At 43.0% G+C, this 25,916-nt stretch overlaps 1 protein-coding gene across 1 annotated transcript in view; it reads right to left on the bottom strand.

Annotated features, from left to right (window-relative positions):
• The window catches only part of GRIP1 (glutamate receptor interacting protein 1), a 648,222-nt gene that overhangs the window by 24,054 nt on the left and 598,252 nt on the right, over positions 1 to 25,916 (bottom strand). Inside the window, exons 17-22 of the mRNA XM_057316325.1 lie at positions 20,590 to 20,734; positions 18,296 to 18,435; positions 17,952 to 18,146; positions 4,446 to 4,602; positions 3,538 to 3,649; positions 3,375 to 3,419 (exon numbers count right to left, since the gene is read on the bottom strand). Of these exons, the coding sequence (XP_057172308.1) occupies positions 3,375 to 3,419; positions 3,538 to 3,649; positions 4,446 to 4,602; positions 17,952 to 18,146; positions 18,296 to 18,435; positions 20,590 to 20,734 (794 nt within the window). The remainder of the gene's footprint in view (positions 1 to 3,374; positions 3,420 to 3,537; positions 3,650 to 4,445; positions 4,603 to 17,951; positions 18,147 to 18,295; positions 18,436 to 20,589; positions 20,735 to 25,916) is intronic.

The following is a 25,916-nucleotide window of genomic DNA, read 5'->3' as shown; positions in this document are numbered from 1 at the left end:
ACCATATATATGTGTGTGTAGAATGTCAACAATACTTGTGATAAGTCTCTCTGATACGTATTAGAGTTATCATACCTCCCCACTTCGGTCACGGGAAGGGATGCCGGGATGAGGTGAGCAAGCTGCCCAAGAGTCTGGGACTGCAGCCCTCACACTCTGATTCCAGAACCCTTATTCTTGATTGACTACCAGGCTGGCTTGCTTCCCAGTCAAGTATTCGGTTGAAACGTAGAAAACTGACTTTTTAGGAGATTAAAAAAACCCCTAATATTTAAACCAATGTGGATTATCCATATTATGGTTTGTTTCAGCTAAATCCCTTTTTAAAATGGAAAGCTTCTGACTACTAGCTTTTTTGGTGTCATGGGACATCCTTTATTTTACGGCACTTAACTCGCCGATAGCATTTCTCTGTCCACTGTAAGTGAGAGCACCCAGTGATTATTTTCTTGCAGTGGTGACCATCCATCTATTGTTTTTACCTACTTAGACAAGTTATTGGCTTTGTTAACATCTATATTTTATATTCATTCTTCATGGGTCCAGCGGGAAGTATTTTGGAGGTAAAATACTTAATCACTACAACAGGGAGATAATGGTTTGAGCCTTGGCCACTACAGAAGTTCCAAACTGATCTAGAAAGAATTCTGATGGAAGCAAGGTTTCAAAGCACAGCTTGATTGCTTTGTTTAAAGTGAACTTCGGGGGCACCTGGGTGGCTCGGTCCTTAAATGTCTGCCTTTGGCCCAGGGCCTGATCCCAGGGTCCTGGGTTCAAGCTCTGCGTCAGGCTCCCTGCTCTGCTGGGAGCCTGCTTCTTCCTCTCCCACTCCCCCTGCTTATGTTCCCTCTCTCGCTGGCTGTGTCTCTTTCTGTCAAATAAATAAATAAAATCTTTAAAAAAAAATGAACTTCAATTGAATTACTATGAAGGAATATAAAAATGAAAACATAAATATAAAAACTAAAATAAAGTTTAAAATAACTATTTTAAATTACCTAAGATTTGTTTTCACATCTGGATTATCTATTGCCTGTTCCCATTTTGCACAATTCATAATTTATAGTTATAATCCCCCCCCCCAAATTATCAATGAGACAACTGATACACATAAAACTTAGAGGGATATGTTCAAGGGCTTTCTTTTTTTCTTTTATCTCTTTAATTTTTTTTTTTAAAGATTTTACTTATTTGTTTGACAGAGAGAGAGACAGCCAGTGAGAGAGGGAACAAAAGCAGGGGGAGTGGGAGAGGAAGAAGCAGGCTCCCAGCGGAGGAGCCCGATGTGGGGCTCGATCGCAGGACTCTGGGATCACGCCCTGAGCCAAAGGCAGCCGCTTAACGACTGAGCCACCCAGGCGCCCCTCAAGGGCTTTCTACCTGATATTTAATCAAGTCTTCTTCCTATATTAAAAAACAGTTAAGGCAGGGTTTATTAATAAAAATGGCAAAATAATCATTTCTATTGAACAATTATTAAGTGTTATGTTCTGTGTTAAGTGCCATATAAGCATTAATCATTATAATCCCCTTATTTTGCAGAAGAATAAATATCTGATAAGACAGATTAAGTAACTTGTCCAAAGTCTTAGTTTGAATTTTTCTCTTTTGTTAAAACTCTACATTTTTCAGTGCTAAAGTTGAACCTAAATAATTGCTAGCTAGTGGGGAGAATGCCAAGTATAGCCTTCATTTCCATTTCCATTGTAATCATTTTTCATCTTAGCTAATCTTCTACATTTATTATGGTTATAGTATGCTGTAACTTTTAATACTGGACATAAATTTCAGATGCAGGAAACTAGCTCCAATAATATTTTTTGCATAGTAACATTTACCATCAAGCGATCAGAGTTCATTTAAACCAGTAAATGAATCCTCTTGGTGATACAAGTATAAGTAAGACTCTCCTTTCTAGATTTGCCAATCATTCTTCTTTGTTGAGGGCTTTAATGTCCTTTTGGCTTATAAATTCAACCCACTGCCTTTCTGGAGTTATAATTTCAAGGGCCACACCTGCCCGAAGCTATGTTAGAAAAAGTTTCTAGGCTATTGCAACATAACTTCTATGTTCATAGATGTTGTTTTCATTAGATAGCTCAACTTCTGGGTGAAAACCCAACCTCATTGTGTTACTTTTTACATCACCCTTGTCTTACCTGCTGTAAAAGAAGCTATTAGAAGAATAGCTGCTTCTTCAAAAGAGAAATATCAAAATGCAAAGCGAAGAAGGCCTATGAGCCAGACATGCTTTCAAAAGCAGGGGTATGTTCAAGAATCGTGAATTGAGCTCATTATCCAGTTTGGGTCCCTTGTGCTATCATTCTACATACAGGAAGTGGTAAAAGTTTAAATAAGCCAGCTGATACTTCAGCATGTGACTCTTTTTGAAAGTTGCCTAAAAAGGAATCAATTGCTTCTGTCTGAATTTATTTAAGTTTTATAGCATTATCCATCTCCAGGCCCTTCAACTGTGCTCTGAAGTTTCAATTCATGCCAGGTAATACTATGATATTTATAAATTCAAACTAATATTTTCCTTCATATTTCTCTTTGCAGATTCACGAACATTAGAATCACATCGAATATCCAGACATGCAGTTGAGAAGCAAAACAATATAAAGACGAGTACTCGTTTTAGAATTGCCATTTCACCCACTTAGGCCATTCACATTCCTTATGGGGACTTGGGGACCTCATATGACATCAAAATAAAAATGAGACTTTTGCCACTCTAGTGTTTTACAGCTCCGAAAATTTAAAAGAACATAAAAGGAAACAGTCCAGGACCTCCTAGACCAGAGTGTGAATATCGTCAGCAAATTCATGGCTTTGATTAAAGAACTCGCCGGGAGTCCAGCTATTATGTTCCATCTCGCCACAACTCCTAGAATTCACACTAAGTTAATATGGAATCAGGATTTGCAATTAACAGCAAAGTACTGTGTAATATTTTGGCCGCTTTTCACGCAGACTGGCCTTTTTCACCAGCTGCATTGTCAGCTACTTTAAGGGCAAAACAAAACAAAACAAAATAAAATTTCCTCTTATGTTCCGCTTCACGATCAAATTAATTGCTATACCAGGTACAAATGAAAACATGCCAAAGAAACCTTTCTAAAGCAGCTAAGAGAATGAGATGCGCCACTGCTGGGGGCTTAGCTCCCTCCCCAGAGACTCGGTGGCAAACAGGTTCAGTCAGGGTTAGCAGGGAGCAATGGCAGAAGCCACAAGTCAGTAAGCTCGGGGTGGGGGTGGAAATGGGGAAATAAATACTTTCAACTGCACTGAATCAAATCAAATTGCTGTCCGGAAGGCAAGGGGGCAGGGAAGGCAGCTTCACAAGCAAAAATATAAACATAAAGGGTAGCTACCAAGAGAGTCATGTTTCTCAAAGACACACGCCTGTCAGCTTTCTCCTGTGGAAAGGGGTTAAAGCTTTTAAATGAACTGATGTGATAAATGCAAACTCAAAAGGACCAAAAAAAAAAAAATGAATGTAGAAACAATAAAAGTCAGTAGCAGGACCGAGGCTACCTCAAGTTCTCTCAGAATTCCCGACTGTCCACAGGTTTCCAAATCCTCCAGCGCTTGGGACCAGAAGTTCTCCTCTTGTTCAGCCTCCGAACTGTCGGGTGCCCCTGTAAAACTGTCATCAAAAAGCACAGTCCAGGTCGAGAACTTGCCAGACATAATCCAGAATCTCTCTCTTTCCTCTCTCACACACGTACAAAAATGGGAGATCCCTTTTAGATCTGGCTTTCTTCCAACTGGAACCGCCAAGTGAGGCTGCTTTCAGAAATGCCAAGTATCTCCAAGAACCAACGAACAGAGGGAAGGACCATGGTCTTACTAACTGAATCTGAGCGTTCATGGCTATTGTGGAATGAACCACATCAGCAGGGCATTGTGTGGGAATATCCTTCGGCTGCTCTGCCTGGTCCAAGAGAAGTCAAACTTCCAAGAGAAAAATCTTTTCTCACTTAGAAATATCGGTATAGACCATTTAAGGTGCTGTGCGTTTTTACGAATTTCCTTAAAATATTTTGGGAGAGAACAAAATGCTAAAATAGATCTCAATTCAAAGTTTGGGATCCTCGATGTATTATTTTTTAATGTAAATTAACATGAAGCAACCTTTTAAAGGAAAGGAGAGGAGACTAGTCAGAGTGTGAGGACAGGGTTTACAGATAAAGATCTTCCCATGCGCTATTCCTGTTTTCATCAGGGGAAACTGAGCTCTTGCCATGCTGTGGGGTGATGCCCAGGCTCCTGCCGGGCAGGCACAGGTCCCTGAACCTTGCCCCGGGGCCAGCGGTGTGATGACAGCGGTTCCTGTTGTGCTCCGGATGCTGGCAACAGGTGCCACCGGAAGTAGAGAGAGTCACATCGGGGTTAATGGCCACAAAGCAGTGTGGACAGGCAGCAGTTGATGAAAACCTTACCCACTGACTGTGGACCGGTCCCAGTCTTCATTACTCAGACCCACGTCTGGGTAAGTCTGGCTTCGCGGCTTAGTGACTGGGGACAGGCTGCCTCTCTGTTTTGGACCCCTCCACTCGTAAGTGTTGAAGTTGTAGCCCGAAGCCTGAAAGCCAGAGCCTGAAACAAAAATCAGGTGTCACCTTCTGTTTCTGAGAAGGACTCCAGAGGGTCTGTTTGGTAATTTGTCTTTTCCTGTGGTTTCCATTAGTTCGTTCAAGGCAGCTGACCGTTAACTCAATTTGCGATCAGAAAGGCCATCAAGATAATACTCAGGTTTTCCATGCAAAACACATTCACACATATTCTGTCAACTGATTCCAACAACAACCCTGAGGTACGATCTTTAGATCCAAACCGGAGAGCCCACCGTGTTGGATCTGTTTTTATTAGGGCTTCTGCCCTCCTCTCTCTGGGCAAGAAATCTGCTGGGCCAGGGGGAAGTGCCCACAAGACCTGTCTCCAACTCTTTCTACAGCAAGTTCTAGAAAGTCAGAACCCTGAACTTTCTGCCCAGATACCCTGTGTCCACCCTACAGGATACGTGAGGGCTTCTCACCCAAGTCTGTCCTTTTGAGAGTGGAATTTGCCACCAGATGTGGGTTCCAGGCCCAAGGAGTGGCTAAGCAGCTGCTGGCTGCAGGAGTGTGGACGGAGCGAGGCTCTGCGGGGCTGGGGCCCACGAATGTTAGGGATGGGCCCGAGGATGACTTAATCCAATGAGAAATGACATTGTTAGCAAGTAGAGGGGTGGAGTAAGAACGGTGACAGCAATAACAATAGGGCTCATAGAGTGGGTGCTTAGGCACCTGAAACTTCATTAAGTGCTTGATTTGCATTGCCTTATTTACTCTTCATAACTGTCTTTGAAGGTAGTACTATTATTATTTGCATTTCACGTATGAGCATACGGAGAAGGCTTACAACAGTGGTTCAAGTGTGTAGGGGTATCGGCAAACTCTCCCCGGGGGTTCCAGTTATAACCTTAGGAGAATCAGTTCTTAGACCCTCAAGTTCCTTAAGCACCTCTTCCCAAAGTCAACCCCACCAAAAAGGACCAGGGGTCTGAGATCTGTGGGCTCTCCCGTCTTACTTCCCTCTTCAGAGTTGTTTTTCTGTCACTTTACAAATGAAAGACACATTTCTTATGTATCTCAAACCTTTTGAAGGAGCTCGGCCGGCGGTAGGATGCAAAACCCCCAGGTGTCAAGTCAAGGGATAATTTGGGAAAGCCTTGCTCCTGAGTGAAGGTCTCCTGGGAGCAGCACCTTAATTCAACCAGGCACAAACTCCTGGCAAGCCTTTCCCCCTCCTTCATCCACCTGTCTCTTGGCATCTCAGAGTTAGAATTCAAAACAGTTGTCAGTTAGGAGGTGGGCACATTATTGTATTTATCTGAATTGCAAAATGAGGACTGACTTCCTTTCCGACAGGGAGTTAAGTCGTATTAGCTTGATAGGTGAGGCAGTGAGGAATGGCTTTGGCAATGGGGTTATATAATGGACATTTTCCACAAATGTGATCTAAATCCGTGGTTCCAGATTTTGACAAAAATATAGTTAAGGCATATTAATGACCAACTGGAAATTATAGTCTTTGGAAGTATTTAAATTTGGGGAGAAAAAAATTAGAAGACAATTTTAAATGTGTGATGAGGTATGCGGTTTTTCAAAATTCTTTTGGGAGGTTTAGATAGGAGAGCAGGGGCTTGTGAGCAGGTCTGACTCTACAGCGTGGGCTGTAACCATGACAGCTCCATCCACCATTTCAGGTTGTGACTCACTGTGTGTGTGTGTGTGTGTGTGTGTGTGTGTGTGTGTGTTTACATGTGTGTACCGGGTTGCAATATAATATGTATTTCTTACTGTGTTTAAAAACCATTAAGATGAAAGGCAGAGAAAAAACCCACGAACAGTTAATACAGCAAAGAGGCCTTGGCCACCATTTTCACATACAATGAAATGAGCGGATCGTGTAAGATGATTGTCACCACGGCATCCCTGTTTTCTTCTTACTCACTTTCCATCCACTTGTTAGAACCCACAGTGCCATCCTTACTGCAGAGAAGCAGGAGGCCCAAGGGATAATGCTCTGGTCAAAAGGACTTGATCTCACGAATGCAGGGGAATGCCCACGCCTGTAAGAACCTTCCATGAATCTTCCGTTTTAGGATACCAAGGTGCAGAGAAAATATTTACAGTTTGTTCTCTCATCTTCTTCCTGGGTAACTACAGAAGTATGGCTAGCCATTTGGTTAGAAATTTTGTGTGATCGGTGTGCTGTTTTCTGTTGAAAGTGCTGAATTAAGGAAATGCGCGGGTCTCTTCTTGAAGGGGAGCGACTGCACGTGACTGCATTTCTCCTGACTTCCTCTCACCGGCTCTCCACTTTCTCCTTCCCAACCAGATAAACCAACCGCCCAAATAAGTGAAATCTCCCTTTTTGTGATACAAAAAGAGTTAGAGGAAGACCGTGCCTCACTTGCCTTAACTAGCTTTCAATTTGCGAAGAGCCAAATGCTAAATGGTGGAGTCCTCCGGACCGAATCCTTTCCTGACAAGCATTAACCCGTGTGATCTATCAGCTCCCTGGGGAAATTCCAACAGGCTTTAAACTGGACAGATTTAGCTCTCTGATTTTCCTTCCAGCTGTTGTTTGTAAGTAGTTCTTGGTGACTGGGCGGGAGCGTAAGGATGGCCTCGAGCAGGTGTGCAGCATTGGTCCTTACTCGGGAAATGCCTCTCTCGAAAAGCATGTCTGTCTACACCAAGGGTGCCCTGTGTTCATAAGCAGTATTAAATGATTATTGCATTACAACAAAGCGGGGCATGAAGAGGGGATAAAATTCAAATATCCTTGGGTTAGGTGTAGACTCCAAAGACCTGGGTCTGGACCGCGCTGTGCTGGCACGGGGACAGAGAGGTGGGTCCACATCCCAGCTTTGCCACTTCCCTGCTCTGTGGCCTCGACCATCTCACCTCAAGGTAAGATGGGATAACCATACGTAAGTGCCTCAGCAGGTTGATGTGAGGACTGAGAATAACATACACAAACTCACACATAATGAGGTTTTAATAAATGCAGATGCCGGGGCACCTGGGTGCTCAGTCAGTTAAGCGTCTGCCTTCAGCTCAGGTAATGACCTCTGGGTCCAGGGATCGAGCCCCGCATCGGGCTCCCTGCTCAGTGGGGAGTCTGCTTCTCCCTCTCTCTCCCTCTGCCCCTCCCCACTGCTGCTTCTCTCTTTCACTCTAATAAATAAAAATCTTAATAAATAAATAAATAAATAAATAAATAAATAAATAAATACAGATGCCCATTACTTTTCTTATGTGCTAAGCCATTCAACTTCTCAAGATCTCAGTTTCCTGATTATAAAGCAGGGAGAGCAGTAAAGGAGGAAAACCTCAGCACTACTGATTCAGGGAACATTCCAGTACTTCTTACGCGTCAGGTACCCTATGAGGAGCTGAAATGCAAAGATAACAGTACTAGCTTCCTATCTCAAAAACTGCACAGTTTAGTATTGTCTGTGACAGTTTTTTTTTTTTAATTTTATTTATTTGAGAGAGAGAGAGTCAGAGAGAGAGTATGAGCGGACGGCAGAGGCAGCGGCAGAAGCAGGCTCCCCACTAAGCAGGGAGCCTGATGCGGGGCTCAATCCCAGGACCCCGGGATTGTGACGTGAGCCCAATGCAGACACTTAACCAACTGAGCCACCCAGGTGCCCTCAAAGTGACAGTTCTAATTGCAGCTGAGAGTGTTGTCCCTCTCATGGAGGGACACAGATCTGGAAGAACCGAGACCTGCTGGAGGGTTGGAAAGCGGGTCATGAAAGATGGCAAAGGGAAGGTGTCCTCTAAGGTTAGAGTTAGACGGTGAGTTGGCATTTCCTTGTAGAAGTGTTGGGTATGACAGCGTGCGCCTAGGAGGAGAGCCTGGTAAATGTGCAGTCACGGTGGGTCCTGTCCTCTGTGTTCCATCAACGGGTTTGAGTCACTCTCAAGGAGGGAGGATTCCAGAAATACTCTGGTCCCTCTTACCATCTGGGCTTCTGCTTCCCCGTAGGAAGAGCAATGATTTACCTAACTGTGGAGTTCTGGAAGAGAATAGGGGAGTGTCAAGACCCTCAGTCTCTTCTTGGCTCTCTCTGGACTCATTCTTTCCCACTGCTGCTGCTCTGTAAGGCAGGCACACCTGGAGCCCACTGTTGGCGCTCAATGAGCTCATGGCAGGGGTGGGGGCCAGCAACGCCTAGACAGTGCAGTTTCTTTCTTTTTTTTTTTTTTTAAAGATTTTATTTATTTATTTGACAGAGAGAGACAGCCAGCGAGAGAGGGAACACAGCAGGGGGAGTGGGAGAGGAAGAAGCAGGCTCACAGCAGAGGAGCCCGATGTGGGACTCGATCCCGGTACGCCGGGACCACGCCCTGAGCCGAAGGCAGACGCTTTAACGACTGCGCTACCCAGGCGCCCCTAGACAGTGCAGTTTCTATAGCTGCCTATTGCAACATCCATTCTTCTCTTTATCCTTTTACCAGAATACCAGTTTTGGGGGTGGGCCTATTAATACTTAGGATAAGCCTGCACTTCCTTAGCCTCCCCTTGAAGTTAAGTGTTAACTATGTAAAAAGCCAATGACATGTAAATGGAACTTCTGGAAAGGCTCTTTACAACACTCTTTCCTGCAGCCTGGAATGTAGATGAAATAGCTGGTGCCCTGGTAACCCTCCTGGATCATGTGGCAAACCCGAAGATGGAAGCCAAGTGGTAGGTATACTAAAGAAGAAATATTTAAGAGGTCTTTGATGACACTGTAGTTATACACCAGCTCTGAAATGCCTACTTTTTAAAATGATTTAAGTCACTGTAATATTAGGGTATTCAGTTCTATTCAGCTAAGTCAAATCCAGCTGATATGCTGGGTTACAGTTAGCTTTGTAGATCTGACTTCCCCCTCATTTAAATCCCAACATCTAGACTTGGGTTAGGAGTAGGGAAATAATAACTGATTCTGGCTACAAGTCCAACCCAGCTTTTCTAGCAAAACAAAACAAAAACTCTTCCTCTCCAGAAAACAGAAATAGTTGATAGTTTAATGCATAGCTGACTCCATTTCTACTTCTTCACTGATTTAGAACGGATCAAGGCAGGGACTGATGAACATATCAAAATACCTGGTGCTCTGCGGTACCAAAGAGCGAAGCTTGCTTGGCAAAGAGCGAGAAGTTCAGGATGTGTGGAGTAAAAGGTACTACAAGGAAATGTCTGGAGATGAGACTGATAAAGCGGCGGGGAAACAGATTACAGAGAAATCTGCTTTAAACTAAGCACCTTTGACGTTATCCTAAACAACAGACAACCATCAAGAGGGTTTTTTGTTTGTTTTTAAGGGAGTGGCAAGATTAGATTTAGTTTTGTTTTTTTTTCCCCAAAGATCATTGATGGTAATATACTCAAAGTAAGGAAGTAAATATTTCAAGCCTGATGAAGGTTTTAGAACAAAGGTGTGGTGTCTAAATGTGGTGTCTCTCCCGATTGGATGCGGGGGGGGGGGGGGGCTGGATGTGGGGCGACAACTGGGTGGAGGCAGACGGTGTGGGCAGTGAGAGGATTCACCTGTGGCAGAACAAAGGAGATAGAGGTTTACTGAATACACTGCAAGCGCGCAGAGGCTGTCTGCCCCAAGGCAGTGGGTGGGCACTGCTTTTAAAGGGAGAAGGTGAGGAGGTATGGCGATGTATGGAATTCTCCCTTTTTCAGCCACCGTGCCTGGTTGTAAGCAGCCCATTGGTCAGTGAGGGCCATGGGTATCTTAAGGTGGGTCCCCTGATGGGCCTGTCTGTATGGGGGGAGAGGGGGGAGGTGGTGGTGTCACTGTGGGCCCTTTCTGCATTCCATCGCTCAAGCCCATGTGCCTAGAGGCCTACTCTACAACAGGCAGTGGCAGTGAATGGAGAGACGGGAGAGATGTGAAGCTGGAGGTCGGAGACGCTGGGTCCTGATGGCACTGTGGGGCCACCTGCCTCATCCAGGCTCTTTACTACAGTGGGAGAAAAAGAATTACCTTGTTTAAACCCCATCATTTGTATTTTCTTTCATATGTAGGTGTATTCAATCCCTCACTGATGCCGGTGGAGGATGATTGCATAATTTAATATAGGGAATGTTTGACGGAAATTAAGTAAAGATAAGCTGCTTGCCATAGTTGAGAAGTTAAGGGCCCTGAGGAATATCCCTTTACACGGGGAATCAAACTTAAAAGCCATTGGAGGAATGGAATTAGTGAGGCAGCCCACGTGTAAGAAAAACGAACTGCCAGAAATAGAATTTTTACTGAATGATGGTGCGAGCACATAAAATTAAAATGCAGGGATGATACTGGAAGCTAGACTTTAAATTCAAAATTGATAAAAGAAACACAATGAGGAGTGCCTGGGTGGCGCAGTGGTTAAGCGTCTGCCTTCAGCTCAGGGCGTGATCCCGGCGTTCTGGGATCGAGCCCCACATCAGGCTCCTCTGCTGGGAGCCTGCTTCTTTCTCTCCCACTCCCCCTGCTTGTGTTCCCTCTCTCTCTGGCTGTCTCTCTCTGTCAAATAAATAAATAAAATCTTAAAAAAAAGAAAAAAGAAACACAATGAAAGACAGATGTAATTTAAAAAATGTATTTCCTAAGTAATTCCTCCTTTTATTTAGAATTGGAAAGCTTTCTTTTTTCCTCCTTCTTTCTTTCCTTTCTTCCTTTCTTCCTCTCTTCCTTCCTTCCATCTAGGCTTTAATATCTGGTTTTATCCCCTGTATCACGATGTGAGGTGTGTTATGGACTGAATCGTGTATGCACCTAAGTTCCTATGTCGATGCCCTAGGCAACAATGTGACTGTATTTAAAGACAGAGCCTTTAAAGAGGTAATTAAGGTTAAACGAAGTTATAAGGTGGGGCCAAAGTTTAATCTGATTGGTGTCCTTATAAGAAGAGAAAATTTGGACACACATGAGATATACCAAGGATGAGCACACAGGGAAGAAAGGCCATGTGAGGAAGGGAGAACGCAACCATTTGCAAACCAAGGAAATAGACCTCAGGACAAACCACACCTGATACCTTGATCTTGGATTTCTAGCCTTCTGGATAGTGGAAAATGAATTTCTATTGTTTAGGCCACACAGTCTCTGGTATTTTGTTACAGCAGCCAAAGCAAACTGATACAAAGTATAAAAATCGGTCTGGATTCCTTTCACTGAGAGTAATGTTTAGTTGTGTTCATTAGTGTTATGGAAAGTAGGTCTTCACAAATGTTGGCACTTCTAATAGCATATGGAATCTTGGTACAGTGATTTTTATTTTGAGGGTAACCATACTTCAGATACTTGTAAAATTCTCATATTCCAACATTGTACTATTTGGTTTTCAGTACCACAATGTTGTGCAGATTAATACCGTACATTTGTAGCTCTTAATTCACACTCCGTATTAATTTTAAAAAGCTAACTAAACAATGTTGGTTCATATTCATAAAATGTGAAATCAGAGACCGGTTTTGGAATTCAGTCTTCAACTCTGCAATTTTGGGATTGTAGCTCCTGCCATTACTTTCATTTTTGGAAGCCAATTTTTAGCATAGGAAAGCGAGCCAGATAATTCCCTGCCAAATTTGTTTCCTAAAAATCTAGTTTTGTTAAGAATGAGAAAATCCCATCATACATTTATGTAACTATTTGTGATTGTTCTAGCCAAGAAATATTCAAAGTGTTTAGATGAGAATGTGGTTTTAAAATGGCAGAGCAAAATAGTTCTCTACCTTCTCCAGAAATCACCTCAAAACAAAAAGGGTTGACAAATAGCATAAGCTACATCTTCAGCAAAACTAGAATCTCAAACCATAAATACATAAAAAAAAGTTACCAAATTCCACAAGTCAAACAGGGGGTGGGAGGTGGTGATAAGGAGCCAAGAGGAGACACCTATAACCAGAGATTTCAGAGAGAGCCCAGTCGTCCAAAGCAGGGACCATGGCATAAAGCAAAACAACATTGCTTTGTGTGGAACACTAGAATGGATTGCATAGGCTGGTGGCAGGAAGTTCCCGGGAACCAGTGGACCAGGGTGAAGCCAGGAAGGGGGTAGAAAGACAACACCTACAGATAAACCACCAACTGCAGGAAGCAATCTATCGGTGAGGCAGGCTAGCAGAGAGGAATTCTGTATTGTTGGCTGCTTGCAGTTACCCATCTCTGAGCTGAGGAAGAACGCACTCATCACAGGTTGCTGTGGACTGCGGAGTGATTTTTTTCTAGCCTGGAGCACAATGTGGGCTCTTCTGTCTCAGACCTTCTTTCAAACTTCCAATGTAGAAAGGACTCCTCTTGTTCAAAGATGAGCAATCATTCAAAAGGAACTCGCATTAGATGTATACCAAGTTAATATTAAAAAAAAAAAAGCAGAGAAGGAACGGAAAAACAAAGCAATAGCTGATGAAGGATACTCATGAGTAGAAGACTGCCACGGAGCAAATGATAAATGTGACGAAAGAGATCATCACAAAATGTTAAAAATACACACTGAAACCATCATCTCTATAAAGCAAGGGATCAAAACAGAGATATAAGAGCTCATGGAAAACTGGGCAAGCCAACATGATAGAAGGAGATAAAACATGAGCTTGTACAGATCAGAAGAGATATTAATGAGAAAAATAAAAACACCACCACCACCACCAATGGGGTGAATACTGCTCGGTGTCCTGCTCTGTGCTACTCTTACATATTATGTTGTGTTCCCTAACTATATCAAAGGGAATCTGGGCTCTCTGATGGTACATGTTGGTGTCTCTCTCTTTTTTTTTTTAAGTTTGTATTTAAATTCTAGTGTAACATTAGTTTCAGGTGTACAGATAGTGATTCAACACTTTCATAATGTTGGTCTCTTCTCAGCCATCAGTATCTTTAAGAAAACTACAAGGAAGCATGGAAATAGATGAAGTATGCGTCCAATTCTAAACAGAAAATCTAAGAATGGAGTAAAGTTAATAAAATTAAAAGCAAAAATTTATTTTAAAACACAAGAACAGAACTGATAAATAAATGCAAGGGTTAGTTCTTTGGAAAAATGCTAAATAAAAATAAACCATTACCAGTATACTCATGGGAAAAAAGAATAAAAACACAAACGTACCAAATATGGAACAATATGTGTGCATATCAAAATCATCACATTGTACACGTTAAATATATACAATTTTATTTGTCAATTATACCTCAATAAAGCTGAAAAAAGTAAACTTGAAAGAGAGAAATATCTAAAGACTACGGTGGAATGAGACAGAAAACATAGCTATCTGAGTTGAGAGTCTAAAATGACAGACACCGGAAGAGCTACAGCCTCCATGAGAAGGACAGAGTCCGGGTACCAGGAAGTGGTCAGTCTCCCCTTGTATTGATTGACCTTTGCTAAATCCAAGGAAAGGGTTTTCTGAGTTAGAAAGAGGAATAAATAAGACACAAGGGGGCCAATGTCTAAGATTTTGATAAGGCAGAAGGGCATGAATAAGGGTCAGGAGAATGGGAACGGAAGCAGCTAACCCAGAGGCAGACTAGAGAAGGTTTGCATCCTAGAGCTGCACAGTGGAACAGAGAGTCATTCCACCGTGAGACTACTTTAAACACCCCCTTTCCCCCCAGCTTTGATCACTCCAACCTATTTTTCTGCATTAACTAATACTTTGCATTGTAGGTACTTGCTAATTGTCTGGCCTTCAGCTGGGTTACCTCTTCCATGAGAACAGGGACCACAACTCTTTTACCAATCATTGTATATCCATTGCATCCTGGCCTTATGTTGTGCCAGCCATTACATATTTGTTGAATGAATGAATGGGGTAAGTTTGACATTTTGGAGAAGCAGCAGAGAACAATAAGGAATGTGGCTGCAGAGACACCGGGCCCAAGGAGGAAATGCGCATCATGGAGGTGCAGATACATTACTGGGAATGGGACAGCTATGGTGGACCGCAGGATACAGTAAGAATGTGCAAGTCTTCCTGGTCTATGGTAGAGAGTCCGCTGAGAGGCTGGAGAGATAGGTTGAAGAGGTCATCTACATCTCACAGCATAGTATTTAATGGGAAACAAGTGTGGTTCTGTGCCTTGCATTTTTTTTTTTTAAAGATTCCATTTATTCATTTGAGAGAGAGAGAGAGAGACAGAGAGACAGAGAGGACACAAGCAGGGGGAGAGGCAGAGTGAGAGGGAGAGGCAGACTCCCCGCCAAGCTGGGAGCCCAACATGGGGCTCGATCCCAAGACCCTGGAGATCATGACCTGAGCTGAAGGCAGATGCTTAACCATCTGAGCCACCCAAGGGCCCCCTGTGCCTTGCTTTTAAAAAGTCAACTGCATAAGCACAATCTGGAAAGACTTGGTTTAACCTAATAACACAGGTAAAAAACCCCAAAAGCCAGGCTTTGAGGTCTTCGTAGACAGTAAGCACAAACTGAGTGACAAACAGGACTCAACCACCACAATTGTAGGTCGAGGTAGACAGGCTGCTTTCATAGGTTCTAACATTTTCCGTGATGAAGGTGACAGGCTTGAGTTGCTCTGGGCTGTCAGACTGTTGTACAACCTTCCTTCCTGAGTGCTACACTTCAGCAAGTAGAGAGTTAAACTTGAACATACTCAGAAGAGAGGCCCTCAGGATGATAAAGATACTCAAAAGTAAGTTTTATGTGAGGAACCGTTAAGGTCCTGGGGCAATTTTGCTTGGAGAAGGAAAGACCTCAGAGAGGCACGAGAGCTGTCTTTGAGTTATCTGAAGGGCTGTCGAGGTAAGAGGCTTTAGTCTAGTTCTGAATGACCTCGAGGGTCGAAGGGAGACTAATAGGCAGGAGCTACAGGCAGCCAGATTTCCACTCAATGCAAATGAGAACTTTGGGGCTGTCAGAGCTCCGGGCTCGGGTTGGGGAGATCCGCCTTGGCCGTCGGGGAGCGCCTGGTCACGCGGGCGCTCGGGCCCACGTGTGAGCTGACTTCTAAATTCTCTGCTAACACTCAGATCCTGTGACCAACCAGCCTTTCGACGGCCACGTTTGTGATGAGTGCTTGGGAAGCGCTGTTTTACAAATATGAGGTATTGTTACTGCGTTTCCATCGTCTTGGAGGACTTCGATTCTCTCACAACTGCCATCTTCTCTCTCTTTAACCCCATGAAGATTTCTAACTTATTGATGCTCAATTTAATACTACTATGACTACAATTCTCTGTCTAGGAATTCAAATTTGCAAAAGCTTCATGAATAATACATGGTTTTTCATTTTTTATTCATGTGAGAAAGGCTCTGTATTTGGTATGCTAATCAGGGTCCTCATCCTATGGTGTGAAAGGACAGAGTAGCTAAGTTCTTTTTTTCAAATTATTTTTTTTTAAGTTTTTAAGTTTTTAAATGTATTTCTTCATTTTAAGTATTCTCTACACTCAACGTGGGGCTCGAACTCATGACCCCAAGATCCAGTGTAGCTCGCTCCACTGAGTGAGCCAGGCAGGCAGCCTTGAGAGTAGCTAAGTTCTTACACATTACCTTATGGGCAGAACTCACTAAAATCAGTAACATCCTTACAAAAAATCTGTGTAACAAGAGAGTCACCACATTTAGAAACAATAAATAAGCAAGCACGTTAATAAACAAACCTCGGAGTCTACTCTGATAGAATTTGACTTCTGTCCTTTATCAGAGACCTCTGGTGGCTCATTGACTCCCAGGCAATGAGAAATCAAGAATTTGATCAACGAGAAATTAATACACGAGTTATCTGGTGGCATAGCTATCTTGTCACAAGGTATCATGACTTGGAAAAATTAATTGCCAGATAAATAAAAGCTCCAATTCTATTTTGGGTCTTCAAAATTTTTTCTCCACCAAACTCCAGTATCATCTCTAACAAGTCACTACTTGATGGCTTTGAAATATCATTTCTTTTCCTCATCCTCCCCTCTTCATGGGACTTGACAAGAGTGACATAGGCAAAGGCAAGCTGAGAGAAGAAAACTAGCAGAACCAGGGAGAGAGTGAACTGGTTACAGACCGTCCTAAAAAGCAGTTAGCTAAGTTACAAAGCAACCCCCGCAAGCAAACATGCATGTGTTCTCCAAACTCTTGGTTTATGCATTTTTTTCTGACTAACTTAACTTATGTATTTTTATCTGACTAACTTGAATCAGAGCAGAAAAGGGATTTGGAACTGGAATTTATACCAGGCAAAAAAAGAGAAGGTAAACTTTTTTTGTGTTGTTATTGTTATTGTTGTTGTTTTGTATAAATACCCTAAATTTATTTAATTCCCTGTCACTTGATATTTTTGTTTCCCTAATATTTAGACATTGTAAACAATGCCTGAAACAACATCTTTGTACGTCTGTCTCTGGTATAATTACTTCCTTAGGATAAAGTCCTAGAAACGGAATTGTAAGGTGGAAGAGGTTATGAGCATTTGAAAGGCTGTCCGCTGCTGTCTTTAAGGTGTGTCTGTCATGTTTTGCTTCCAAACAAACTCCTGTGTGTCGCTAGTGCCCCACCTACAGCTTTCAGCACATGAGACGATGGCCAGGATGCCTCAGTCAGCACCCTGCCCGGCCTGTCCTCGTTCACGTAGGCCAGCAGCTATGGCTTGACCTGGAATTCAAATACTCTAGGCACCACAGGGGCAATCTGGAACCTCCTTTTCTGGAGGGATATTTTCACCAGAGATCCAGATCGGGGCACTCACATCTCAATCCCATATAAGAGAAAAACTGACACACGTCTCTATGTATCATTGGAAGGAAACAGATGTTTAAAAGAAGCTTTTAGCTTATTAGTCTGTATTCAGTCTAATACTTGCTGTATGTTTACGTTCTGTGAGTGAGGTTTAACTTCTAACGGAGGTTATACTTCTTCACATGAAGCTGACGCCTATGAAGAAAAATCTACGATATGCTTTTATATATTGCAGTCCCAACTCTCTCCTAGTGGGTATTCAGGAAACCTGTGTGAGTTTCTATTAAAAGTCAGGGGGAGGCAAGAATAAATGGGGCCACACATCATTGGCTCATCTCTTAAAGCGCACCTTCAGCACTCCCCAATCCATCTTTGTGCAAAGCCTGCTTAAAAAAGTAAGAATGGGGCCCGTCTTCAGTGAACCACTTTATTGTACGCTTGCCTCCTATTAATCTAAGCATGAAGGACAAGCTCTGAATTGAACACTTAGACATCAGTAGCCTAATGGGGGCTTGCTCGCGTTTGATAAATGTTCCTGACTTGTCAGTACTAAGGAGGAGAAAATGCGAGGCCACCATATTCAGTGTGTTCCATCTGGTTGCACTGAAGCCGACACAAGTAAACTAAATAAAGATTTTTTTCCCCAAAGACCAGAGGATAGCTCCTTGAGGAACACAGGCCTCAACAGCAAGCCCTCTGTTCCCCAAGGCTTGGCCATACCTTGAGTCCCATAGCTGGAATCTATTCCAGAGCTGTCCCACGAGTCCACTGCACTGTCCACGCTGGGCACAGTGGAGGGGTATGTGTCGGTGAGCTTGCCCGGCTTCTGTGCTGGAGACGGGTCCTCCTCCACATCTCCCAGGTCACTCAGGTGGCTAGCAATGGGGAATTTCTTGGGACTTGATGCTGACTGGGCTTTAAAGACAGAGAAGGAGTTTAATTCTGAGTAAATTTCAATAATAAGATATTTCAATTCTCCCTCTGGAGAGTCATTTCCCTAGAAAGACACACATAGGGATAGAAATGCACTGAAAATCCATAACTGTGGCTCTCGACCCACTCACCATCTGTCTGTTTCTTAATTTTCAAGGTGACAGTCTCTCCTGCCATCTGTAACAAATGGATGGCTTCACTCAGAGGCTTTCCTTTCAAGCTGCTGCTGTTGATGGCCAGGATTCGGTCTCCTATGTGGATCGCGCCGGTTCTGGAACACCAAGTAGTAACAGGAAAGGTAGAATAAACCCTGGGTGCCACTGAATATAAATTCCCTGCCATACTTTATATATTCATAATAATAAAGGCTTGGCAAAGGTCTCTAGAAGCCACTTCTCTCTTTCTCCTGGGCAATGTTACAAGATAACTGCATCTGTTGCGAATAACTTTTTAGTTTCAAATAAAATTAGAAAAATTGTTTTCATTAGGATGTAAAATGGACTTGTGTGATTTTAAATTCTAAGAAAGCAGAGTCATTTGGTAACCCTCTTAAAAATCCCAAGGAAATAAACAATGTCGGACAATAAATGCAGTGATATTCAGTATGGAGCATTCCTTCTTTGTACGGGCTTAAAAGGTTGAACACGATCCTGACCCCAGCTCACCAGAAGTGAGGCTCAGCGAGGTGGGGACCCCCACGAGACCCTGGTGTGGCAGGGTCCCTCTGTTGGTAATTCTATGGCTTGAAAAGGCTGAATTCAAAAATCAATTCGGGCTACATTTTAATCCCACTCTACCACTTTCCAGTTGTATGACCTGGATATCTTGTTTTAACCTCTCTGGGTATCACTTTCCTTGTCACTACAATGGGAATAATCATCTCTCAGGGGAGCCCTGAGGATTAAATAGGAAAAAACAGGTAAAGGGCTCACCCTGCTGCTTGAAATGTGGAAAGAGAAAATTTATTGATCAATGAACTAATGAACCTTTGGCCTTGTCTCTTCTCTTTCCATCCTCACCCAATTCTGAGCAGGCAGATTGGACTTTATAATTCTGATGTTCACCATATCCATCTTTGGAAGCACGGGGTGGGGAAGTAGTAGATTCATAAGCATTCAATCTCAAAAGTCTAAAAACTCCGATCTCTCCAACCGGGTTACAGGGTGTAGAATGGGAGTCCCAAGCCCCAGCCTCCTGTTATACTGGCTCGGTTTAAGTACAGTGAGCGAGGGAAGGAGCCCAGCTCACAGGGCCACCTGCAGCTGAGTGCGCTGACCACAGCTTGCTTCTTGGGTAGTGGGCAGCAGCGACTGGGGTAACAGAGGTGACATGGGGTCACACGGGTTGTGAGGGACTGTTTAAGGAGTCCACCCATGCACCTACTCTCAAAGAATGTTTTTTTTCCTTCGAGAAAAAAAGATCACTTCATTCTTTCATAAAGGATCTCAGTTTAGGAAAGATCTATGTCGTAAGCCAAGGAACCCTTGACCAGTAGGATCAATATTGATCCAAGAATTGGATCAACATTGAACTTTTCTTGCTGTCTCCCTAATAGAGATACCTAGGACTTCTCTCTAACAGAGGAAGCTAGGAAAGGAGAGTATCTGAAGAATATCACATCATCGGTGTCTCTGTGAATATCACAGCATGACATCCCAACAGGGGAACCCTTTCTGAGCTGCCTCAGTGCCCTCATCTGCTGGATGAAGATCTTGGATGAGCCAATTTCCAGCGTGCCTTGCAGCTCCAAGATCCTGCAGTGCTACATCTCCATTCTGCAGACCATTCTCTGCATCAGCACGAATGATGTGGGTGCATTCCTGAGCTAGGTAACTGGAGGAAGCATTTGGAATACGCACCACAGCAGGTCCCAGAGAGAAATGAATTAACAGGGGCTGGGGGTGGGTGTGCATCATCGCCAAGAGAACAAATGGACATTAAATTATGAGACATTATGAAGATGGGTCACTGCACTTTGTTTCCCCAAATCTTTGAAGACAAAACTTGTGTCATCCTCTTTGGAAAATACAGCAGCCAAGTCCAGCACCTGTCAGGTAATACAGGCTCAGTAAATGTTTGCTGAATTGAACCGGACGAGCCTTTTAACCTCCCTGAACTTCAGTCTCCTCCTCTCAAAATGGACACAATATAAACCCACCTCCAATCCACTGTGGTCAAGTGTATACCTTTCTGGAGGGTAATATCAATGCTAAGCCCATGACATCTTTTACTGCCTGTAAGATGTCCCTCAAAGTCAAGTCGGAGCTCTGCCTGGGAGTTCTCAAGCTCGAGGATTGATCCTTTGTGCATATTTGAAAAAGTTAACAGATAACTGAGCAGGACAGGGGAGCATGTTTCTATGCAGCTGTGTGGAAGGAAACCCATCTCAGACACAGGTCATTGTAGCAGTTTCTTGAAATTTTACCTTTCAGCTAATCCCCCTTTAGTGAGGCTTGAGATGATTATAGGATCAAACGGCTCTTCAGTTCCTGAAATTGTGATGCCAAGGGGCCCCCCATAGCGCTTAAGCTCCACAGTGTAAATAATTGCTCCGGAACTTTCTTGCTCATCTGCAATAAATGCCAAGGAGTCATAATTGGTTTCTTTGGAATAAAATCAAAGTAATAAGACACATATATTCATACATAAAATAAGAAACTCAAGACATCATCATTGGAGCATTATGTCTCAGGAAATAATTATTTGGGGAAGTCGATTCTCCTTAGGAAGATATTACATTCTAATACAGGGATGTGGTCGTCATTAGTGTCAAGGGACAGGTTCACTGCCTAATGACCTATGTTTCAAATCAGGGAGTAACCCGGCCAGAGGCACCATAGGCCCTTTAGCCTGTGTCCGTGCCTAGCACAGGGCTTGCCCGGCCCCTCCTCAGTGTGCCCTAAATACCTGTGGGATGAGCACAGGGCTGAGGAGACAATGTGGGAGGAGAGGGTCATGCAGTGACAGAGACGGCACCAGGCCATTCTGATTTCCAGGCCTTCATAAGCCAAGCTAACTTTCAACATAGAGCAGATTTTACTCAGGGTTGGAGCAAACTTTAACATATATGTGGTTAAGTGGGGCTTAAAGAAGTTGACTTGGAAATCTAGAATCCCTTACACATTATCCCACTGACTGTATCTTAAAACGTCAATTCTATTGATGAATTCACAGATATTGAAACACAGGTTTGAATGGTTCTCTCTCCTCCGTTCTAGAGATGAAGAGCCATGTCAGTTATGTTTCAGGAGAATATACCAGGCTGCCACCCTGTCATGAACTAATTTTCACTATTTAACATTTGTATGAAGGAAATCGTCTGTTAACGAGGTCTGTCTAAAGCACTGGCCCGCAAGATGTCACGGGACACCTTCGACATGGTTGGGTGTTTTGACTGTGTCAGGATTACAAATATGCAGTCTCAGACTTCAGAGTGTTTTATTTGCTTATGACATGCTTGAAGTTCTTGAGCATTTCTTGTCTTATTCCTTGAGCCCGGGAGCTGGGAATGGTTAGGGAGCTGTTTCATTTCTGTACCTAAGGATACAATGAAATGGTCCGGTAGCTACTTTACCAAAACAGTCAGCTTTTACAGTCAGACTGTATCAAAGTTAAACCTTAACACTGTCACATTTCTGCAATGAGCAGCTGTTCATTTATGACACAAAACCCCAAAATAAGGAGGAAAAGAAGAGCTTGAATTAACAAATCAATTATCTGCGTGTACAGTGAACAATTACAATGGACATAAAATGAAAGGTCTATAGAGTAATGTAGGAAGCGATGTGTTCTCTCCTACCAGCATCTACTTCATTTCTGCCATAGATTGGGACTTCTGGAATGCACCCGTCACTTCTCCTTCCTCAATGCTCTACTCCTAATAAGCTCCACACGTAGAATTAAAGACCATCTGCCATATACTGCAACGCTTAAATCAACATCTTATGATATAAAAATATTCAATATTACACTCAAATATATATATATATATATATTATTTTATTTGAGCAAGAGAGAGCAGGAAAGGAGCACTGCCCCCCCAACACAGGGCCCGATCTCACAAAGATGACAGACTAACACCTGAAATGGAGTAAATGGGTTTAGGGACCACTTCAGGTGGGGACATTTTAAATTATGCAGCTGAGGCCTCACAATAACAAGAAGGCAATTTTAAGGCATTCAATGAGTTTAAATAGTGATGGGGACGCAAATAAAAAAAATAAATAAAAATTTTAGAATGGCAGTATTTTAGTGAGGAAGGACATGTTCCTGTTACAACATTGCAATGGAAACAGGAAGAAGTGATGCTGTATTTAAATTATGACAGGGGCACCTGGGTGGCTCAGTTGGTTAAGTGTCTGCCTTCAGCTCAGGTCATGATCCCAGGGTCCTGGGATCGAGCCCCATGTCAGGCTTTCTGCTCACTGGGGAGCCTGCTTCTCCCTTTCCCTCTGCCTGCTGCTCCCCCAGCTTGTGCATGCTCTCTCTGTCAAATAAATAAATAAAATCTTTAAAAGAAAATAAAATAAATTATGACAGAAATCAAAGCTGATTTCTGATTTCTTCAACAAATTGTCAGAAACAAAAATCAGAAAGGGAGAATTTAAGAGACATTACAACCAAAAGCAATGAGTAGATCTTTTTGGACCCAAATTAAAATCAACTTTAAAAAATCTCTCTCTCTCTCTCTCTCTCTCTATCCATCTGCCTTCCTAACTGTATATGTATATGAAAATCAGGGAAATGGCACATTGAGTAAATATTAGATGATATTAAGAATTATTGATGATATTTTGGACTGAGCTGATAGGGAGTTATGTATTTTAGATATCCTTTAAAAAAGTATCATTTAGGGATACATTAATACTACTTACAAGATGGAATGATATGTCTAGAATTTCTTCAGTATAATTCAGTGTCTGGGTGGGGTGGGACAATTAGGTTGGGAACAGAGCTGAAGGAAGATGGATCCTAAGTTAATAATCGTTGACGCTAGGTGATGTATGGTGGTTCAGGACATCATTTTTCTCTATTTTAAAGACATATTTGAAGTTTTCCTAATACACTTTTTTTTAAAAAAGAAAATATTGGGGCAACTGGCTGGCTCAGTTGGAGGAGCATGCGACTGTTAATCTTGGGGTCCTGAGTTCAAGCCCTACCTTGGGTGTAGAGATCACTTAAACAAATAAACAGATAAATCAACTTTAAAAAATAAAAGAAAAGATATTAACTCCCTTAGAAAACCCTAGTGGATACCTTGAGTAAACAGATTATTTAATTAGCTCGGCTTCCATACTTTCACAGATGATGGTGGTGGCTGGGAATACACAGTCTCATCCAGACCCTTCTGGCCCATCTGCCACCAGGCAAGGTTCCCAGAGCTTCCCACTGTCACTGGCTCTAGAGGAGGTCCCCACCTCAGCTCTGCCCTGTTTTCCATAGCAACAGTTTCTTCCTAAATTGTTTTTCTGGTGGGGCTCCGGCCTTTGCCCCTACCCCACATCTATTTTCACCAGTGCTGACAATATACAATTCTTCTCTTCTTCCCAGAATATTTTTAAAGCATAAATCTGAATATGCTACTCGCTCACTTGTCGCATTTTCAGTAGTTCCCAATTCTTTAAGAGTAAAATACAGCGTCTTTGCCTGAGCTGAGCTGGAGCCTCTGTGTCTCCAGAGGGCCCTGTCATCTTCTCCCCCAAAGGCCAATCTCCTACCTTCTCTCCTCACTGAACCACTGCAGTTCCTTAAAAAGCGCTTTTCTAACATGGTTAACCCTGCATGCGTTACTCCCTATGCACAAATACCTTTTTCCTGTGTATTCTTCCAGCGTTCTCAACTTCTCTCAATTTTGTTCCCCTTGCCAAGGAGAAACGTGAAATGAAATTTAAATTCTCCCTAACAAGAAATATTAAATATGAAGGAACAGATCCAGTCAAGTAGGGTTGAGCTCCAAAGGGCCGCAAACCATTGTCACGTAATGTCTAGCATTCTTTGCTCCCTGAGAACCAATCTTCGCCCCCATCAAGAATGCCTGTTCTAGTATACGCTTTTCCCTCTATGTTTGAATGATTTCTCTACTTGCCTCCTCCATTCCAACAGGATCATCTTGAAAATAGACAAAATTATATCTTCATGTCCCCAGGACAATGTCTGGCACCAAAGAGAGTTTTGCCTGGACAAATGAGTGAGAGGATGAATGGATGCTGTCAGCCTTAGTCACAGTTCCAAGGGAAGAGGTCTCTAACAGAGCTTTGTGAGTCACCCTCCTTGCTCCTCTGAGGTCCAGTTTCCCTCTGCAAGCTGAGGCACACCCAACAGGGCTCACTCAAAGAGTGACACCAAGACCCGGGCTGCCACTGTGGGAACCAGCAAAGCTAGAGCACCCTCCCTCCACAGTGCCAAGAGTGTCTGAGTCAGCTTCAGGCACTTCCAACTCCATCTGCCTTCTCGGGCGTTAGCCCAACTGGCAGTGGGAAGGCCCTAAAGCTTAGGAGGGTGATAACCGCCATGTATGCTCAGACCATTTTGGAGGTGGAAGCACTCCAAGCCCCTCTCCCCTTGGGGCTGCTCCAGTTTAGAAAGGAGCAACTGGAGTGTGTAACCAGAACAAAAACTTTCTGAGAAGGAAAAATGCAGGATCACCACTAAGTTTCAAAGTGAGCCCAAACAGATGTTAATGATATTATAAGAAGCTTTTATATCACAACAGAAGGTTTACAACTATTAGTGAAAGACATGAAAAGGGGCCAGCCTACTTGTTTGCTCTGCTCAGCTCTAGTTAAGAAAATTAATGGGACCACAGAACAGATGCAAAATTGCAGCATTACTTATCTACGATGCTATTTTCGGGCTTCTTGAGTGCTGCCTGTTTAACAAAATGAACGCTATCTGGCTGGAATCCATAATGGCAGCTGCTTGTGTGGACCAAATAGGAGGCTTGGATTTGGGAGCCTTTGGAATGCATACATGTGCAGGTCAATCAAAGTTCACCTCAGCTAAAAGCGATGGAATTCATTTTATGCAGTATGGCTACATTTCTTGGAGGACAGGCCTGAGAAAATGAACCATTTAGAAGAACACCCTTAGAACTTCCTACTGTGGTGTGGGCATCTTATCTGGCCGTGTCAAAACAGTCTACCAACGGAGTTCCAAGGAGCAGCTGAGTGTCTAAGAGTAGAATTTGAATTTATGTTAGTGATCTTTCACAAGTCTCCAAGTTAGGCTGCTTTGTGACAGTGCTTCTCAAAGTCTAGTCTTCGGACCAGGAACTTCAGCATTATCCAAGTACTTGTTGGAAATACACCTCAGACCTGTAGGAATCCCAGACTCTGGGGGAGGGGCCCCGTCACCTGTGTTTTAACAAGGCTTCTGAGTGATTCTGACTAGAGTTTGAAAACCATTACTTTGAGATCACGCATTAAAAAAAAGAAGATATTCTTTCTGTCTCTCTTTCTTTTCCTTCCTTCCTTCCTTTTTTTTTTTTTTTTTTAAATCTACTGTAGCTTCTTTTTTGGAGCCAGGCTTTTGCCAAAACCATCCCTATTATTCCACCTACACAGCTAGGATCATTCTTCCTTGCTTGTCATGGGGTCTTTCTGCTACTTCAACCTAGATTTGAGGGGGGGAAAAGCTGGGGCAAATTATTTAGCTGGCTTAGCAATGATGAACTGAAAAAAAAAGAAAACCAAAAACGAAAGCTCAAATCTTTGAAGGGCAGATTGAACTGGTACCAAGGCTGTATGCGCGTAC

Source organism: Ursus arctos, unplaced genomic scaffold (genome assembly GCF_023065955.2).
Source record: "Ursus arctos isolate Adak ecotype North America unplaced genomic scaffold, UrsArc2.0 scaffold_21, whole genome shotgun sequence".
Lineage (NCBI taxonomy): Eukaryota > Metazoa > Chordata > Mammalia > Carnivora > Ursidae > Ursus > Ursus arctos.
The sequence above is the reverse complement of the archived record's forward strand: the minus strand, read 5'-3'. Positions and strand labels throughout refer to the sequence as shown.